General features: G+C 37.0%; 1 protein-coding gene across 6 annotated transcripts in view; it reads right to left on the bottom strand.

Annotated features, from left to right (window-relative positions):
* The window catches only part of RALGPS1 (Ral GEF with PH domain and SH3 binding motif 1), a 98,189-nt gene that overhangs the window by 37,302 nt on the left and 39,936 nt on the right, over positions 1-20,951 (bottom strand). For all 6 annotated transcript variants that reach the window (XR_003534935.1, XR_003534934.1, XR_003534936.1 and 3 more), the window contains 3 exons: positions 10,851-10,988; positions 9,078-9,171; positions 1,183-1,250 (listed from right to left, as the gene is read on the bottom strand). Coding sequence is in view for 3 of the 6 variants with exons in the window: in XM_027688009.1 (XP_027543810.1) it covers positions 1,183-1,250; positions 9,078-9,171; positions 10,851-10,988 (300 nt within the window). In the remaining 3 variants the exon portion in view is untranslated. The remainder of the gene's footprint in view (positions 1-1,182; positions 1,251-9,077; positions 9,172-10,850; positions 10,989-20,951) is intronic.

Here is a 20,951-nt window from a genome sequence, read left to right as displayed (position 1 = left end):
ACCCAGCCTACTGGCCTTTTTGGCAGGGGGCTGGGTTCGGAGAGACAGCCTTGGTGCTGTGGGCACTGCTTAGCAGAAGCCTGGTACTTCAGCAGAAGCCTGATACCTTGGAAAGGTATCAACAACTTTCCAACTGCAGACACAGAGCACAGCACTGTGATGGCTGCTACAGAGAAGTAAACTTTCAAATGCACGTGTTCATTAACAACTACTTTTGAACTCACCTAATAAAAAAAAATTCTCCTCTGAACTATTTCCTTATTCCTATTCCACAACAATTAATAATACTGAGCATTGAGCAGGAAGAGGGAAAGCACCTTCCTGAAGAAACTGAAGACCAGGTCAACTGTTTATCGAGCTCTGGGAATAGCAATCACACTCCCGAGACAAACAAGAGGTTCCCTCTAAAAAAATGGTCATTTGACAGCTGCCAACATGAAGACCTGGGAGGCAGATGAAAAACACCTTTTTTTTTTTCTTTCATATTTAGTATCTTCCTTTTTCTTTCTCTCATCCAGTGAGAAGAAAAGACATTTTGAATGCCAAATGAAACTGCTTGTCAGATGTGGTCTGCACCCTGTTAAGTCTTTTACGTTCACATGTGGTTTAACATAATGAGACAGAAAATTGGCCATTCAGGTTCAAGAGATTAAAAAAGAACAGCTTTTGAGATAATGGCTCCTATAGCAGTAGGTACATTTCATACAGTCTGATGTTTGCTTAGTCTGTTCATAGAAATAAACAGATTAGTTTTGGTCAACTTATGGGTGGTACCATAGTTATTTAGATGTTGCTAGAAGCTGTTACAAATCTTTTGTTCTCCTGCTTTACACAATGAAATTATCTCAAATTTATATGATCACACAGAAATCTGAAAGGACAATTTCCTATGTTATTCACTGCATTGATTTGTTTGTACCGAAAGACGGCCCTTTTTTCATCACTTATTAAATAATCATGAAAATACAAGCATTTGTGAAAAATTCCACAATCTGACATCTGTTCCAATGCTAGCAAACACCCTGTGTCATCCCTTGACCTGCAAATGTTTCTAAATAAGTCAGCAATTCTTATTGTTGACTCATGCTACTGATGTACCTCTGGGTTTTCTCATACACTTCAGTGAAGGATTTCTGTAATTAAATTATTTCCTTACTCAAATTTTCAAACAATGTTTTATACCTGCAAGATCTTCTTTGGAGGAAACCAGTCGAGGAGAGCTGTTACCTGGCTCAATTCTTAAAGACAATCTGGAAAAACAAGTTTTTAGAGAAATTAACAAAAAAAAATTCTCAATAAAAGTTGAAAGTAATTATTTTGGCAGTGCTAAGTAGGAATTTTACTTTCTTGGAAGTGTAGTTATTTATTTAGTGATGTAACAAAACAATAATTTTTTCAAAGTAAATCACTATCTGTTAGAAACAAGAAAGAAACAGTGAGGAAAGTCTATGAAAACAAAAAGGGAAATTGTTACTTTATCCTCCCTCTCAGTGTAAAACTGTAAGTTCATACAGTCTTTTACCTGGAAAAAAACCCTCCAAAACTTAATAATTTAGATACAAACCTAACAGCAAACATTTTATTCCCTCTGAGCATGAAAGTGAATTTACTCTGTTACCATGTGGAAACATGCACTTAGTTATTATGACTTACAGAAAAGTAACCAAGTTACCAACACTTAATAGAAAAGAAGATAATTGGAAGAAAATATTATATGTCACTCTGCCAAATTCCTTGTGTTCTATGATGACCTCACTCGCTCTGGCGTTATCTCAGCACTCCAATGTGTCTCCATCTCCCACCGCACGTCACTTCTGCCATCTCTCAAGTTTAGGCACTTGACATTCATGGGTCCTTTACTCTGTACACACAGTTTGACAAAAAGGTATGGAGGACTACAGTGTTAAGTAAGTTTTAATGGAATAGTCATAACCCCAAAGGAAATAGCTGCTGTCACTGCACAGCACTGAACACACGCAGCAGCTGTGGAGATCTCGAGCACCTCCCAACTGTGCACCCAGGAAAGGCTTTCTGACTGCACAGAGAAATGTGCAGAGGGACGGGGGAAGGAACTTATGAGAGCATTTCAAAATATCATGTATGGCCCAACTATCACTTTTCTTACTCCTGTTTATGGGGCATACCTTCCAGTTCCTTTTTCACAGTATTCAAACACTGTCAACTATGTTTCAGTGTGAAGTCAGTTAACAAACGTACGGTCACTTTTCATGTTACTGAATTTCTATTCTTCTGATAGTACTACATTCCTTTAACTACCCAAAGTAATGTATTTCAAGTAGGTAATGAATCAATTGTTCCTTTCCAGGCTACCTTTTCTTTCTGCAAGCATGATTTCTGTGACTCAGAAGCAGTACCATGACTCTCCCAGAAGCCAACAATCAGAGAGTTACAACAATACAAGTGCATGATTCAAATGTTGATCACATGAGAATTTCTTTCAATATGGAAAAATGGCAAAAGAACTTCCCTTGTAACAGGGGGAACTTCCCTGTAAACAGGGTCCTACTGTGTGAATTTATCTTCCATGTCTGTAGAAATGTTCCAGTTGCATCCCTTGCCCAGTAGTTACTCCTTTGTTCACTTTTAAGGCTGATCTGTTCCTCACCATATTAGAGCTTTATTGTTCCCATGCTGTGAGCTTGATTTTTGCATAGAAAGCTTTCTATAATTTTTTTATAAATAATCTCCTGCAGAACTGTGCCATTTACAGATGCTGAAAAATTTAGGTATTAAGCTCATTTTACCGGGTTAGCTCATATTTGACAAACCAAAGTCCTTAGGCAAAGCAGAACATGCATTTCAACTTGTTTCACAGTTTTTCTCCGAACAGAAGCAGACAACCCCTCCTCCTGCTAATCCATCACTGTTCCACAATTGTTAATTTCTTCTATTTCTGTCTGTACAGGGTAGATGTTACCTGTTCTTCCCCATATGTGAAAATGGCATGTTTAGTTTCTGCCAGCTTTGAGGAGCTCATTTCCGATGTTCTTTCCTTACTCTGTTATCAAGTAAGTTACTCAGTTTTATTAGTTCTCAGGCAAGAGCTACAGTTTATTTGGTCACTGTGGAAACATTTGTCTAATCAGCCCACTGCAAAGATATATGACTGCAATTCAGTCCACGTAAGCAAATCGCTTCTTTCTTTCACAGTGATGTGATTTGTAATGCATTCCTCCTGAAAACTTCTTGCTTTGTTAGACTGAAAGGAATTTAAATCTGTATATAAGGATTAGAGACTAGCTTTATTCTTAAGCATGCTGAACTGAAATATTCTCATTGAGCAGGTCCAGTCTATAAGGCATTATTTAGAACTAGTGTAGCAGGACTACCTCACGTACCCGAGAAGGCGGGAAATCACTTGTCTAACTTTACATTTCGTACCAACTTCATCAGCTTACTGCATATCAAGGTCTAAGATTCGGTACAGCTTTTGCACGTTTGAAAAACAGCACAGGTGAAATACTGTCTATGAATATGTACATCAGGAGAAGTGCTATGACCTGCTATCAGATTTAAGGCAAGAACATTCTTATACCTTCTTTAATGACAAAAGCAAGTAAGATCAACTTCCACGCAACTACTTGCACTATACTATTTCTGTCTTTCTGTTTAAAATTATTCTTGTAAAGAAGAAAAGGGGAAGATAACAGCAGAAAGCAAGACCTAACATGCTTTTAACATCTTTATGCTTTTAACAAAGTTTTAGGAAGAGGCATGTTAACATTATACTATCTAGAAAGCACCAGTGCTGTGTGCTGCACTTAAAAAGTTCACTGACAGAGCAACAAATGAGTCTTCAGTGCTATAAAATGAGATTACGTCACTCTCCACTGGTCATCTCTCCAGAAAATGTGAAGTTAGATAATGTTGTTTTTCTGTTTGGTTATGTTAGAGTACACTCTGAATCTCACCCCTTCCTAAGTCTCTGACAGTTTGGTCATTGACTTCAATGATCCCAGAATTCTACTACGTTTCCAATACAACAAACATGCAATTTAGCTATTTTCAACTTAGGAAAATACAGGATTTATTAAAAGAAGAACAATAAATACAAGCCAAATTTGAGTTTTGGTAAATATAAAATATTTATGCTGACATGTTTAAAAAAATATTTAAAATAAACTGTGAGAAAAGGGAATATGTTCTGACAATGAGATATCATTCCTGAGCCACATTCTCTTCTATCCTCCCTCTCTTCCAGAAGGGTGGAAACAAACAAAACCATTTTTATTAAGTAGAGATGCTGACAGTCAGTACAGTTTCAGTCAGCCTTGCCTTGTCTGTCACCACCCAAATTCAATTTTGCAATTCCTCTGACACTGTGTTTTCCCTGGAGTAGCACAGGTTCAACACATGCACATGTGCACGTGTCATCCCCCTGCCACACGTGTATATAGCTGTGCCTGCAGCATGAGCAGTGTCTGCCAAACAGGACTCTTGGAGGCAGAACCTATGGCCCCTGAGAGGCTTAGAGTTATACCCTCAACAGGTCAGTGCAGACTTTGACACCTGATGTGCTTTCCACCAGTGTTCATCATTCAGATTCTCACACACCCAATGACATTCTCACAGCTGACTGTCCAATGTCATTCACTAGCATTACTGTAAATAAAAACCCACCTTGCTTCCAGCATGCCTAATAAACCACTCATAACTCGTAAAGACATTATCTTTTTTTTGTGTTTGCACCCGTGTATCATCAGAAATTCATCTCAGAAATCGATATATTCATCCCATATCACAATACTGTTCGAATTTTAATTTTTTTTTAGGAATTCTTTTCCAAAAACAAATCTTTGCTTTACTGTGGTAAGGAAGCCACAGTTTTAGTTTTAGCGCAAGTTCTAAGTGCTGACATATGAAGTTTCAACATTTTAAAACTATACTGCAAGAGTTCAGCTAAGAGACATGTCAGGATAAATCCTACATATCAGCCTCAAAACCTGCCCATAAGAAACTGAAATTCCAAAACTGAGGAGCTAGTATTAACAATCTAAGGTGAAACAAAGACTAGAAGTAAAATCTCTAGGAAAAAAATCAGCATAGAAATTCACTGAATTAACAAACACCAATTTACCACTGGGAATTAAGACAAAGCTTATATAGATCAAGGTGTAGTAAGAGTATATGAAGGCTTTGTTCTTGGATAGTAGGAAGATGACAACAATTTCTTTTCTTTTTTAAGCCTATGATATTCAAAATATTTTCTGGAAAGTGTTAGTGCTGGTAATGCTCTGAAAAGTATGCCGGATGGGCCTCTATTTCAACCTAGTCTTACCTAACACTCTGCTACTGAGTGCTGCTGTACAGCTCATTTTCGACTAACCTTCCTGATAAGCAGGAAATAGGAACCTAACATAATGCAGAAAATAAAACAGGAAGCCAGTCTTAAACATACTTCCATTTCATGGGACTGTGCTCTCCAGTACAGGCTGAAACCACTGCTAAGACAGTAAAGCCACTGTTACTCAATTCTTCTAATATTAAGCAAGTGAATGAAGACAAAGAATAGTCTTACACAGAAATTTAGCTGCTCCATCAGGAGGCTGCTAGGAGTCAGTATAACCTTTTAATTGCCTATTAATTTCTCTCAGATGCTTTCCAGTAGCATCCTGCCTATCTGAACCTAAATTTGAACTGATTTTTCTATAAATCATCTTACTACTATATTGGAATATCTCTGAAGGACTGAATTAATATGCTCTGAAGGACTGAATTACAGGTATAGATAGGTATAGATAGCAGCCTACACAACAGGATTCCAATCCTGACTCTCCTGTCCAGACAAGTAACATCGTAATACAAAAAATAATCTTAAAACTGGTTTTACTCAAATAACAACTGTGGAGAATAAAAGGAGTGGCCTAATGATACCAAAAGGTCAGCAAAAAGATTGTTTAGGAATGGTTGCAAGGCACGTCAGGTTAGGAAAGGATATGGCACGGTGCCACAATGTTATATACTGCTATAACTGGGCAGCTTCTGCAAAAAAACAGTGTATAGGCTGTGCAAGAAAGATCTGTTATTTTTAGGATATGATATCATTGTCAGGGGTTTTCTGGAGCATTCCTACTTGCTGACAAGCATGAACCTAAAGGAAGCAATTGGACTAGCACAAAAAATTGTAGAGAAAAGCTCTGTTTATATAAACTGGCTGCCAAATTTTCCTTTTCAGTGTAATTGAGGTTCTCATTTGGTGAAACGTGTGTTGGGATTCTGCCAATACATTTTAGGGCAACTATCTAAGCTTCTTTCCCTGACAGCCTGGTAGTGTGACAGTTCTGTTCTTCATGCCAAAGGTCACACATACATCTCTGCAGAGAGCACTAATGCTGTCCTTGGCTCAAAAAGAGCAGTCACTGGAAAGAGGAAGAGAGAGGAGATTCTTTCCCACTCTAAAAACTTAGTACTCTGCATTTTTAAGGCTTAAAGTTTCTTCTGGCATGGGACTAGAAAATGCTATGAAACTAAAGATCCATTAGGGGAAACTGAGAGGAAAATGTGAAATCAAATATTCAAAAGAAAATCCAAAAACTTCTTACCAAATGCAAAAATGGATGAGGAATGAGAGTTTTCTTTAAGGTTAGATGTGATGAGTTTTGATGAATTTAAATTAATAGGTTTTTTTTAATTTAAAGCTTTATTCTGATGAAACAAACACGGCAGAAAAAGATCAAAGTTCTCCAATGTATGTAAGCTGCAATAACTTTCTTGTGGTAAGAATTTAATCTTTCCTTCTTTTTGATACTGTTTGTGACTTTAGGCAAGTTTTTCCTTGCCACAGTGAAGCCTAGAAAGAAAACTGCTCAACTTGATTGAATTAGTCTCACAAATAACTAAATCAAAAGAAAAAGTACTAAATGATCTTTAAGATACATCAAATATCTTACAGCATTATCAGCAAGGCTGCTGCTAAAGTTAAATTAATATTAAAATTTAAAATGGAATTACTTGCATTTTTTCCAAATATTATGTCATAATATCATTTGTTTATAGAAAACATTTCTTTAATTTGTTTTTCTAAGACAGTACAGTTCATAAAAGCTATTGTATAAACACTTGCATCAATAGGAAACTCCATCTAAAAATCAAACTAAACAACATGACCAGTTTCTTTAATCCAATCCACGGGCTGTAAAGCCTATCCTAACTACAAGTCTTCCCCTTTACCAATGACTACTCAGTTTAATTTTGCTCTATCTTCACTACTTTAATGAAGCATGGAAGTATGGGGGAAATTAGTAAATAATGACCATGTGTTAAATTTTAACATTGAGATTTAATTCTCAGACTACCTTTAACAAATGTCTTGGTCTGCTTGACCTTTTCAGAGGATGTGTGCACTGCTCACGGTTAATGTGCATCTCTTGCACAATGTTGTCTCCATGTGTGAAACATATACAATATCATGGGATGTGAAAAGGAAGAACATACACCAGTACTCTGGCAGGAATTCTAATTCCACGGAGCAGATAAATTTTGCTATGAAAACATTAAACACGTTCCTTTTTTAACCAAATAATTTTGCTACAGAAACATCACTATTTTTAGTGCCCATGATCAGCCAGACACAAAAACACAAACACCTCGAACCATTGCCAAGCACAAGTTTTTGCAGGGAATGACCCAATGCTGGCTCAGCTTCTTTTGCAGAAATTTACCCTCAGCAAGGAACATTTTATCTCTGTTCGAAGTAAGTCCTGACAATACTTGGAGAAGTTTCAAAAGAACACCTTGTTAGTTTAAATTGCTCTTTACGCTCCCCATTTTCTCCCAGTGTGTTTATACATAGTGATTCTATTACCTAAACTTCGCCTTTTCAAGGCTAAAGCCAAACCTAGTTCTTTTAAGTCTGGTGTTACAAGATAGATTTTATTCACCTGATTGCACTACCATTTTTTTAAACCCACTTTAAGCATGGATGGCCAGAACTGCATACAGTACTCCACATAAGCTCTCATCAGCTCCTTCTGAAGCAGTAGAAACAATTCTGGGTTTTACAGAAACACTGTATTTGATAGGGAGCGTGGATGAATCTGTTTTCTCATGGCTGTATCTCACTTTCAACAGCCATCTACTGATCAACACCATAAACTAATGTTAGAATAATTACATAACACTTCAGTTTTTGTGTCACTATCGTTTTAGTCATCAGGCCATCTGATTCTTCTTTTGTGATACCCAAATCATGTTCTACTTCAATGAACCCTTCCATCACTGTTTCATTAGCATACAGTCTAAGTACATACAAATCGAGAGACAAAGTTCTTAATTGAAGTATTTAATAAAACTGGTAACAAGACTGGTTTTAATGAGGTTCATTAGCAACCTTGCTCTCCAAAACATATTCTACAATATTTTATACCAGCATCATATTACTGAACACCTGTCTGCCTTGAATGCTTCGAATTCTGCTCACTTACAGTTACTATATTTGTCAATAGCTAATTGTATACTATTGCATTTACCTTGGTTGAGCTATTTAAAATCTTGGCTGATAAACCTAGATTTGATTTGCTAGTTCTTTCAGAATTACCAGCCAGGGACTATCACTTCTTATAATCAGAGCAATTTCACATATTGACCAATGGGCTCTCTGGTGTCTGCTTCAAACCATTGTGCGGGTTAGCTCTTCTCCTGGTCTTTTGTAAGCATTGGTTTGACACACTTAAACCCCCAAAACTTAAACCTCCAAATCTTAAGTACCAATTTACTAAAAATAGTTATTTGAAATTGGTAGATGTTCTTAATGTATTATTCATAACACCATAGAGTCAATCTTGGAGATGATTTTAGGGTTACTGAACAAAATTCCCAGCATACAACCATCATGTAATAGAATAAAGATTTTCATCTACTTTTAACTGTTAAAATATATTTTATTTTGTAAATCTGCTTATAGTCATAAAGGAAGACTGTGATTCTGAATTTTACTCAGTAGAAACACTCCAAAACATCTTCAGCCAAGGGCTTTTTGTTCAGCTCCTAACCAAACTAAGAACCAAGTGATCTTTCCTCTAAATTTCCCAAAGCCTGAAGAAAAGAACAGTACTTACTTATAATTGTCATCTTCTACAAATTTCTGAAGTTCTTCAATGTAACGGACAGACTTCAAATACTTTTGCACATGGGGGAGTGTTGTAAGATGATCTGTGGAGTGTTCAAACAAACAAACAAAGAAGATGAACATCCAAAATCGACTATTATTTCAGGTTTTTCTTCTGGTTCTCACAGTTACCTTAATGGAAACAAGAGAATTTGAACTTTCCTAACGAATAAATCAGGCAGAAACACCACTTTGACTCTAAGATGTTAAAGATGGAGCAAAAGTGATGCTCTCAGTTGTTAAACAAAACAAAGATACATTTAATCATCAGGAAAGCTCATGGATTTTATTAGATGTTGTCTTACAGGTGGAAAAGAGTTATTTGCTGCAAACTCTGCTAGAATTTTTGCTCATTGTTCTGAGGAAAATCAAAACCTGCAGCCATGGCTATTAGTGGTTCTCTTATGAACAAGAATTGAAGAGACTTAAAAATTATTAAATAATTAATTAAAAATTACAATGCTGAATACCAAGAATGAAAGACACTAAGTTCAGAATGACAGAAAAACCCCTGGACACAGGGATATGCCTCGTAGTACCTAACTTAACTTTCATGCTCTTGTAAAGACAAGACAACTGTTTTAAAGGCACTCATTATTCCAGAACATTGTTTCTTCAAGGCCATATTTTAACTTTCATCCTGATTTTAACAAAAGCACTCAATGCATAGCACTGCAGGAAGATACCAAACTGTCAAAAAGCAAGGGTCACTGAAATAATGAGGTTTCTTTGTCATTCAAAGTATTCAGAGGCAAAATGAAACTCACAACAAGAAAATGACATCTGAATAATCTAGCTATTCATAATCATACTTTACTATGGCTAGTCATTACCTTTAAATACTTGAAAATACCAAAGTTGACAATAATACCAAAGGACAAGGGCTGGATACTTCAGCATACATAGTTAATTTCTTGCCCCGTGTTCTCACAATCTAACATTTCATTTTTTTTTACTAAGCTCTCCAAAACTGTAGCATGTAAAGGTTCTGAATTTATTCAGTTGTATAGCTGCTGTCAAGGCCTATCAGCTTGTTTCATGTTTAAGCAATGAAAAGTCATGCTAAGTCCCCAAAAGTACGCCGAGTATTCATCAAGACCCCAAACTCAGCACATTTCTTGACATACGGCTTCACTAGCAGGCTAGAACTGCAGAAATTAATTTTAGAGTAAAATCGTGTTAACAAAAGGAACTAGTCCTCATTTTCATCACTTCATCCAGGAGCAACGTACGCGGAAAAGGTTAACACAAGTGAACAACTTGTATAGACTGAAATATTTGTATTTCATTTTGTAAATGTATCATCAGGATGTTAACAACAAAATTATAATGAAATGACACATTCTACACTCCAGACATCATTTCTACTGCACATTAAAGGGAAAATATTAAAATAATTCTCTCTAATTGCCTCTGGTGGAAATGGAATATAACACAAATGCAATAGCTGCACTTGAAAGTATGTCTTCTGTAGCCCACATGTAGCAGTAAACTCTATGCAACCTCTGTTATAGCTCTTACAATTTTGAATACATATTTATCTGCCCAATTTACTGGTAAGACCAAAGCTACACAGGAGTGGAAGCTATATCACTTGTCAGTGTTCAACTCTACCAACGTTAGCCTCTTATGTTGCCTTTACTAAGGGCCAAAAACTGCTTTCACAATGTTGTACTAAAGAAATTTTAGCTAAGGCTTAATAGGCATAACAAAATTTACCAACCATAGTTACAGGAGACTTGCAGATCAGCTATTATTCGGAGGATATTGTTCATTTGATTGGATCTTTGTTCATTCTCCATAATGCTGTCTGAAGCGGGATATGCAGAATCAATGTAGATTAAATCCAAGAGATAAATTCCTGAAACAAACAAATCAATCAACCAATTGATCCAGTGTTTCAAACAGAAATAGTTGCATAATTCTTAATGAATATAACAGCCAGCAGCTATTTACTCCCACTGTGGTCTGGACCCATTAAACAAAGGAGAGCTTGGCATTTGCATATTGAAAAATTCCATAATTACTGCTTGAGTTCTATGACACCTCTTAAAAAAGGACAGAAAAGCTTTTGTGCACTTAGGCTAATGCCTACTATGAGCAATTTGCAGGACCATAACAAGGACACTAAAAAAAGAGAGTGAGAGCTGCCCTGACTGGTGGAGTGAGGATGAGGACAGGACCAGAGCCCCCTGCAATGCCACTAGTCACTGCTGGAAGGAATTACTGCAGCTTTGGCTCTGGCTCCAGGCTGACTTTGCTAGTAGACATCAGGAGAAGATACTTAGGCTTGATTATGTAATGATTTAAGAAAGCATAAAGAAAAGGTTTTTATTTATTGATTTCTTAATTTAGAAAAGGGCATCAAAAAATGTAGTTTTTCCATCAAGAACAAAATGTACTGAGTCTGCTGTGGATGCTGTAGACTGAACAGAAATGTCTGTATGTGCTCCATTCAGGGGCCACTGCAGCTATTGCTAGTGTGTCAAAAACATTATCTCGGTCTGATTTTTTTTAAAGGATTGCTCAAACGTTTAGGGTCAGCTAAAAGGCAAACTCTAATTTATCATATTCCTAAACTATTCTGTGACCTGTGCAGGAAAGTTAGTGCCTCTTTGTTGCATAACAAAGAAGGGAACATTCTTTTGAGCAGGAAAATAATTTGTGCAGCATAAAAATCTACCATATTTCCACACTGGATTTTCCACACTGGTTTTTGAGCATGTTTATAATTAATGACTCCCCCTTTGGCCCATGCTTTCTTCCCCTGCCTTGAAAAGAACAGTCTTAGTTCCAGGAAAATAGCTTGCTGTCTTGCTTTCACTCTTCTAGCTTTACAACATTACATTTCCTTGACAAAACCCACCTATTAAAACAACAGGCAATGCAGCTGTGCTAGTCAAGCACAATTTTTCAAAGGGGAAGGAAATGCAGAGAGCACGCCTAAGCAAACTGCTTCTGAGAGAATCTCAGTATGCCTGCATTAATTACTGATAATGATCAGATCATTGGAAGGATATTAAGTTTGTGCAGTGAAAACAAATTATTTTCATGTCATGTCCTGGTTCTAAGTATGCCTCAAACTTATTCAGGTAAAAAAAAAAAAACAAACCAACAAAAAACCCCCCACAACCCAAAGCCCTGGAAATCATATTTCCATCTGGGAAAATATAAACTCTTTCCTCAAATGAAAATCTTCTTATGTGTTCTCTAGTAATGTCTCATTACTATCATACAGAGCTACAAGTTACAGACCACCAGCATAGTCTAGCAAATCTAAGAAAAGCATGTGACTTACTAGAAGTTTTCTTCTTTACAGTGTAAGAAAAAACCCCAAACCCATAGACCTAGAAATTTTCTTAATTTGCAGTACTGAGTATCTGCATGAGCAAAACCTCATTCCCATGTTAAGTACACCCCATACTCTGCTATCGCACCATTTTACAGCTGAGATTCAGTCTTGTCATGAAATTTTGCATATCTGAAGTGCGGTCTGGAAGATCTCCATTAATGTTTCTGCTCTGAGACTTAGGAATCCCTTATGGAAATCGCTTGCAAGACTTTTTCTCACTCGTGCTGAGCTTGCTACATATCTTTTTTCAGACCTCTGCCACCTTGACAAGTAAGTGGTTCACTGGGTCACACTGTGTTATGTCCAGTATTAGCCAGGCTGCAATACCTAATTTCTTTACTTTTTTAGCCTATTCATTAAAGCATGATGGAAAAGCCTTCCACTGCTTAGGGAGGAATGAGTGAAGAAATCATATGACCTGTCATAGAAAAATGAAGAAACAGACAAAGAGGCAGCAAGCAATAAGCCAGAACAAACTCAATTTGTTATGAACCATTAAATACTTTGCTTGGAAACTATAGGGCCATGACTAATCTGCCTCTCAAGCCCCCAGCAACCTGTGAATTTGAACTATGAAAGAACCACATCCCCGTCATACCCACTGACACGATAGATAGCAGAGTGCTGCAGTGACCAAAGGTAACTTGATAACCCCACCAAAACCAACAGAGACATTTAGTCCTCATAAATGAGTGGACTAGAGTTGGATTAACAACTGAGCAACACATAAACAACTGGAATTTCTAGTTATGCTGGAATTAAAACAAAGAAAAAAGATGCTTAGAAATCAGGTCAAGTTTTAGTCCAGTTTAACTTCCTGCACTAAAACAGATCAGCCCTTCAAAAATTTTCTTCCCATATTAAAAATGCCCCCTTGAAGAAGTACTATATCTCATAGATTTGTGTACGGTTTATAAAGGAGACGTTCATATGACTCAGACTATCTCAATGGTTTTAGCTTAAGGACCCCTTAACCTGGGGTATATATTTCTTTCTCCCAAAAAGCACCTTCTAAAATCCATTCTGAACTTGCTTTCATTTCCATCTCTACATATTTCTATCTGTAGAAAGATGGAATGATGTATCATCAAAAGTTATGTATGTTTTCAATAGTCGTTTTATTTGCTCTATTTTCTCAACAAAAGAAAACACCCCCCTCCATTTTTGTAATCTATAATAGTCATTTGCAGTTCTGGACCCATGGATTAAATATGCTGATACGCTTCAACTTTTCTCAACAACAATAATATCCCATGCCAAAGAATGAGTGAGTTTAAAGGAAGAGGGAGTAATTAGAGTTTGCTTTCCTGGATTAACGAAGTATATACAAGAGCAGAGGAATAAAAAGAAGAAAAAAACAACTCTATCTGATTAGAAGACAGTTTTCTGCAGGTCTGTCAAGAGCAGCAATACCTGCTGTTCCTTCGTCCTTTCTCTCTCTTGTGAAGGTTATGGGCACACATACTAGTTTATTACATCTCAGATTTCACACGTCATACTAGAGGAACACAAACAGCACCTTGGTTCTGCTTACATCTGCCTTGTTTCCACATCTCAGTCTTACTTAGATTTTAGAGGCGAAAAAACAACCCAAATTCTTATTTGCACCTTTTCTGAACTTACCCATTACAAGGGATTCAGCCACACTGGGAATTGCTTCAGCCATCATCCCCCACACTCAAGAGTTCCTAACCCGTGCACACTGCCAGCGTGGGCCAGGTACCTCACACAGCAGAATGAGGGAAGAACCCTCATTTTCCTGGTATTGCAGTGGTTCTGTAGCAGTCCAATGTTGAGTAAATCCTGAGTCACCAAGATTTCTCCATGGCTTGGAGATCCCACCTAGACTGAGATTCCATACAGCAGCTCTTCACTGTTCCCTCTTGTCCAGTGGCACAGCAAAATGTTGTCAGAGTGCTAGCTGTAAAAAATTCTATTTGCTCCCAGCCTCTATACTGCAATATGCCTTAGGGCAGCTGGGTCAAGGCCACTGCCCAGCTCCCTTGAGCAAGTCTGCAGCTATTCCCATTGATATCAAGAGTATAAACACCCTCTCACTCTGCAGCAGTGGTTTGTAAGCATTTCTTCAGGACAAACACTCTATTTTCTACGGCAATATACATATGAGGACCAAGGAGATACACAAGCAACAAAAAGGATGAAAGAGTGTTAGCCTAGGTCCTGTAAATTCCAAATAAAAGTGTAAGGAAATGGGTTTTTGGTAGGTAGTAGGGGGCAGGAAGAAAAATACCAAACTGATAGATGTCGAAAAAAATTAAACTGAATGTAATATGCTGGAATGTAAGAGAACATACTCTTTGTAATTACACACCAAGCAACACCCTTCTAAGGTTGTTTCTCTCTGCCTCTTCTTTTAAAGCAAGAAGGATGATTCTTTGATTTATTTTTTTTTTAGTGTTACAAGCCTGCATCTGGGCAGTGACAATTTGAACTCTTCTACATACATGATGTGATAATGGGAACAGATGAGAATCAGTTTATTTTGTACCAAGGAATGACAAAATCATACCCTTCAGCAAAAGACTTCAAGATCTGTTTCTCAAAGGAAAGGCTCAGGGCTACCCCATGCCAAAGCAAACACACAGCACTAGCTTTTCAAACTTTGGCTCAATTTGTGCTACTGTGCACTGAAAAAAGCTCTCTAAGCTGTGGAGCCATCAGGATATTTTCCAGAGGGTGAGCTCATGGGCAGCTTCTTCCACAGGCAAGTATCATTTTCCAGTGATACTCACTTTTCTCCATTGTTACCAGAACTAATTTCACAGCTGGGTATTGTATGCAGACAACATTGTGCTTCATTAGTTTATGGTATCATGGAAAAACTAACATGGACCAAGAAAAAGCACAGTCAAATAATCCAGAATTAAATCTATCAGTGAAAATCACTGTATGTAAAGGGGACCAATTATTTTTAAATTGGTAAAAAAAAACCCAAACCTGTAATACCAAGCTCTTAAATTTTTACTGAAGAGCGCAAACAAAGCAATAATATTACTAACAGTTTAAAGACAGGGAAATATTAGTACAACAAAAAGTGACCTTGAAATGTAACAGTCAATGCCACCCAGATAACGCATTTTGAGTGCTCCATCCACCAGAAAACAACTTCCAAAGCTAAATTTTATTGAAAAAAATATTTATGGAGAACTGCAGTGTTCAGCAGGATGCAGACCTAAGTCTATATAACGGTGTCTTGATTCACAGCTAAGTTTCTCCTATTATTTTCTTTATTCAATACTCAAGGCTTCTGTGAAAAAGAAAGTAGCACTGAGGAAGATAATAAATAAGCATACTTTGGGGAGTTGTTTGGTACTAACAACAAGGTCTTAAGAAAAAGACTCCCAAGCCTTCTGAAATCAGTGGTTACTCAGCTTCACCCTGTTCTGATGAATCTCAGCTGGAGCATATAAGCTTTAAATTGTTCATGAACAGCTACAGTGTGTAATTTGTTCCTCATTAAGAAAGACTGACATAACATCCTATGAAAGACAAAACATTTTCCGTCTGCTAAATCACATGTACAAAGGAAAATACCAATGAGAAAAGCTGCAGTAACAGAAACAAAGGGAAATCTGGTTTTTAAGGCATTTGCCTGGAAGTTAGAAAACCTGGGTTCAAATTTTCTGTTCCCTCACAGATTTCTTTGACCAAAAGTTGAGAGAGAAAGAGAGCGTGAGCATTTCCCTGTCAGATAGACCTCATGAAAATAAATATGACCAGGAAGACTTAACAAAACTGGAGGTTAAATTCCTCACAGAAATACTGCAACAATGTACAGTCTGTAGAAGGAGCAGCACCATTTATTCTTAAAAATTCATAATTTCAAACCTCTTTGGGGGTTTATGACAATTTGCGGACACAAAGTGTAATCCAAAACTTTCAGTACCAAAAATTTTCTCACAAATGCACAGTGCTGCAAAACTGATCATAAAAAACCTGTGCAGATAAAGATTGAAAACTTGCATCATTCTTAATTGTGTCTCTTTTCCTTTTTTTTTTTTAAACTTGTTTTTTCTAATGGATATAAAACTATCCTGTAAAATAGTAGGGCTAACAAACCCAAAATCAGGTGGTGAAACCATACCACTACTGTACACTTGACATATACGTTAGTGCACAGTGCTCAGCTGTCTGTTCTGCAAATGCAAGTAAGTTAGGAAACAGCTGCTGTATGGTATTTTTGTCAGTCAGACATTCACTAGTTTGCAACAAAGAATAATTAGCTGATGGGGAAGTATTTCTGATTAGCCTGGGGACTTCAATTTGTTATTCTTAAGTAGCATTTCAATCAAATACTGTAATAAACTACCACACTTGTTTGGAAAATTGTACTGTTACTGTGAAAACCACAAACATGCTCTAAGAGGAGAAGGAAAAAAGTTACATGTTTTAATGAACAATTTAGTTCTTTCTTACAGTCTCAGACATTTTAGTTCCTACTTACAATCATATACACTTCCATGGATATTCACAGCCCCTAAATGCACATGTGCTGCCGTGTTACATGGATGCCTGGGCACAGAGCACTCCTCCAGGACAGGAAGCAGTGTCTGCAAGACGTGCAGTAACTGGCACACATAACAGAAGGGAACCCACAGAAAGTAATTATTTTCCATTTTTTCCTCCTCAAAAATTGAATAATGACACTGGTTTGATAGAAGAGCCAGAAGAGACGAAGATATGTTTCCAATTTGTAGTCAGATATATTTATGAAAGCATTTTCCCACATACAGTAGTGTGGTTGTACCATACTAAATAAAGGAGAGGACAGAGGGAAAGAAACTTATCAATTTACTACGTGGTAGAAAGTCCAAATTACTTCAGTCAGCAGTTTGTAAAACCAAAGACACCATTGTTAGGAGATGAGCTCATAGGTAGAAAAGCCAACAGTTTTGTGGTATCGCTGGTTTCAAGAAGACTAGATATTTTCCATGGAGTAAGGGCTGGAAAAATTTTCTACAAAACCAAATGTATATACTGGTTAACCTTGGTAGGACTTGGAGTACTCCAGAAACAACTGAAGACAAACATTTGCAAAGGCAACACCATGGGATTTGTAACACACAGAAACATTCATTATAAAATGTCTCAAGAGAGACATTACATAATTATGAGATGTTCCCATGGATGGCCTCAAGGTGATCACAGAGTGGAAAACTTGTCACAGGAAAAAACGTTAAAGGAATTGGATTTGTTCAGCTTAGACAAGCAAAGGGGCAGGAATGGCACCTGACCACTCTTCCAGTACCTACAAGGTAGTTACAGGGAAGATGGAAATACAGGACAAGAGGCAATGGCAGACATTCTGTCTGAATATAAGTAAAAAATCTATTCTGTGAGTACAATGAAATATTAGAATAGGTTCCCTGGTGGAGGATAGCAACTTCCCTTGCTGGAAATATTCCAAGATTTGGCTAGACTGGACCCTGGATAACCGAATCTACGGCCCTGCTTTCCACAGAAGGCTGGACCAGAAATCTCCAGGGGTCTGTTCCAGCCACAACTCTATTATTCTACGATAAACGCGATAAATGTGCTAGCCTATACCTACACATCTATTATTGTAGGGGAGTTTGGAGTACAGCAGTTAGACAGACTAAACTGCTGCAGCAGCAAGGTTCTGCATGTACAAGCAGGCAACGGACACTGATTTTAACTGTGAAAAAAGCAAGTACTTCAAGCAATCTCTTTTATCATGAGACATAAGCAAAATTTACCTTATAAAAATGTAGAGCTAGAGAGACTACCTTATTTTGGCTCAATTAGCCTCAGCAATATCAACTAACAAAATTAAAATTTGATGTTGTTGACACCATGGTCTTTCCTGAATAGTCTCACCCTAATGGATCACTGGAATTAATCATCCCACCTTTGTCACTGCAGCAATGAAGCCTAATAGAGAAAAACAGATCAGTAAGTGCAGCAAAAAACAAGCAATTTTCAAACTAAGATATCACTGCATGAAAGAAAATGCTACCAATAATTCAGCTGAAATGATGTTCAGGAAATTGTACCTTGAATCACTTCTGACCGGTGCAAATCATTTTCTTATTCATTGAAACAGGCTAACAAATTCTGAAGCTGTCTGGAGCTTTCTAGCAAAGCTTTCCCTCTAAAGGAATCAGATTTTCTTGAAAGTACTGCCAATATTTTTTTTCATTTTTTCCCCAAAACCCAACTATTTCCTAATACTTTTCCCAAAAATCAGGAAAAATATATTACAGGAGATTAAATACTTTAAGAAGGTTGCATTTTAACATTTTTAAACATATGCTATCCAGTGTCAGCAAGCAGAGAATGCTTCAAAAAAGAATACAGGAAAAAGGCAAAGGTACAATAGCTGTTTTCCAGATGTAGCTTCCTGTCAGCAGCAAGTGGTGGTTAAGGGACTTCCTGAGATAGATCTTACATAAACACTTTTAGGTTTAAGTCTGGGTGGTAATTTTTCTTTACAAGATTTCTTCTCTGAATTTGTCTGTTCGCTTTTTCTGCTATTCTTACAGAAACACTTTTTTTTTTTAATTTTTAGTTTTGAAAGGTATTGTGGTAATTGAACTGCACTCTATCTGAAAAATCAAGTTGTTTGATTTCTCAAAGTTTACCTTTTCAAGATTGGCACATTCTTATCTCTTTTGTTTACTTTGAGCTTCTGATCACTGACTCTAAGTTAATTTTTATGACCAGCTGTTTTATAGTATTTTCACTCATTTGCAAAGCCAAAACCCTTCCCTGATGACTGCATTACCCTGCTGCTGACGACTGTCAGCTTCCACAGCCAGAAACAACGGGGTGTTAGTACCTTACTACTGGCAGGATGTTATTCTCCAATCACAGATTTTAATACAAGCTGATTCCTGAGAATGTCAGTATGAAAGACAAATTAACTATGAAATTTTTTTGCAAAGCACATCATTCAGCCGAAAACCTTTAACAAAAGCAACAAACTGCACTTCACAGTACTACAAATCCAAGGAAAAGGCATTCCCACTTGGTCCAAGCAGAATGCCCACACAAAGGCAAAACCCATTTTTTTCTTCAATCCTTCCCAAAGAGCAAACACCTATTGTTATCCAAACAATTCAGATATCCTACAAATGTTCGACACATCCAAACAAAAGTTCCCTGACATCTATCAAGTTGCAACAACTTTTCTTTTTCCCTGTAGACAAAACTGACACAGGCCAAAGAAACATGGCAGCTTTGTCATGTGATTTGGAATGAGCCATATACAAAAGCTTACAGGAACAGCTTACTTAGCTTTAAAAAGACAGACGCACTCAGCACTTAATCAGAAGGCTGATCTGTGTAATAATACATTTCTTGTTCAGCAAAGAGGACAGTCAAAGAAATAGTTTGTCTATTTTTGATTTTTCAAATATTTTTATTTATAACACAACTACCCATAAGAGAACTTTGCTGACATTGACTAAAAAACACACAAGAGAAGTCTCTGATCTCCTTCATTAGGTAAAATTTTTAGGCATATAACTGCACTTATTTAAGTGACCTAAAATCAGTGGATCTTAACTATATGTTAAGGAGCTTAAAAGGCATTATAGATGCTTTATAAATATCATCCTAAATAAACAATCTCATCCCCAGGAAATCCTGTTTTTTCAAGAACCTTGTTGCTGCGGGGCATAACTGCAAGTTAGAAACCTTATTTTCCTACAAAAGCAAAGAATCTAAAAATATTACTTTTAAAATGAAAACTAGATACTCCAGCCAAGTAGTAATCTAGGCAGGGAATCACCTACCCAGCTCTACAAGGAGTTAGAAATTGGAGAAACCAACCAGCACAGGAAACAGCCACTTCAATATCCTGGCAAACACTCATGGCAAACCACTCCCTACGTTCTTCCTGCTCCCACTACTCTTCCTTGAGCAGCTCTGTGTATCCTAGGCTGAAAAGGTACCTTGGAAAGGAAGGAGTATGAATCACATAGAACTCAAAAGGAAAGTTTAATAAGACTACTGATAAATCTGTCAAAAGTGAATAGAATTATCACTTTTTGGTTCAATTTTCAGTATAAAACTGGTGCATTGGAAAAGCTTTGGACAACTTTAATCCCAAGAATCCAGACTATGCTACTAAATAGCACTGAAATGGCCATTCCAGTCCCCGTGTCCTCCTCTTTAGAAATAGAAATGAATAAGCTTTGAGTTAAAATAGAAAATAACAGTAACATAAAAACAGTAAATAATTAGAGGTGCTAATATTCCCTGAAGGAATCTCAGGCCATACCGTAAAGGTACAAGGAACTTAAAAAGTCCAAGGTGTACTGAATTGCTAGTGCAATATACTTAGATGTGGGGGTTTTTCCGACATCCACTTTTATGATGGAAATAATTTATTATTAGAATAGCAACTACTTTCTTTTTAACTTGAACAAAAATAGTTTGCTTTAATCCAGTATCTTTAAACCTCTTTATTTGTCCTTTAGGTACTCA

This window comes from Neopelma chrysocephalum, unplaced genomic scaffold (assembly GCF_003984885.1).
Source record: "Neopelma chrysocephalum unplaced genomic scaffold, ASM398488v2 Primary Assembly neopelma1_74, whole genome shotgun sequence".
NCBI classification, from domain to species: Eukaryota; Metazoa; Chordata; class Aves; order Passeriformes; family Pipridae; genus Neopelma; species Neopelma chrysocephalum.
The sequence above is the reverse complement of the archived record's forward strand: the minus strand, read 5'-3'. Positions and strand labels throughout refer to the sequence as shown.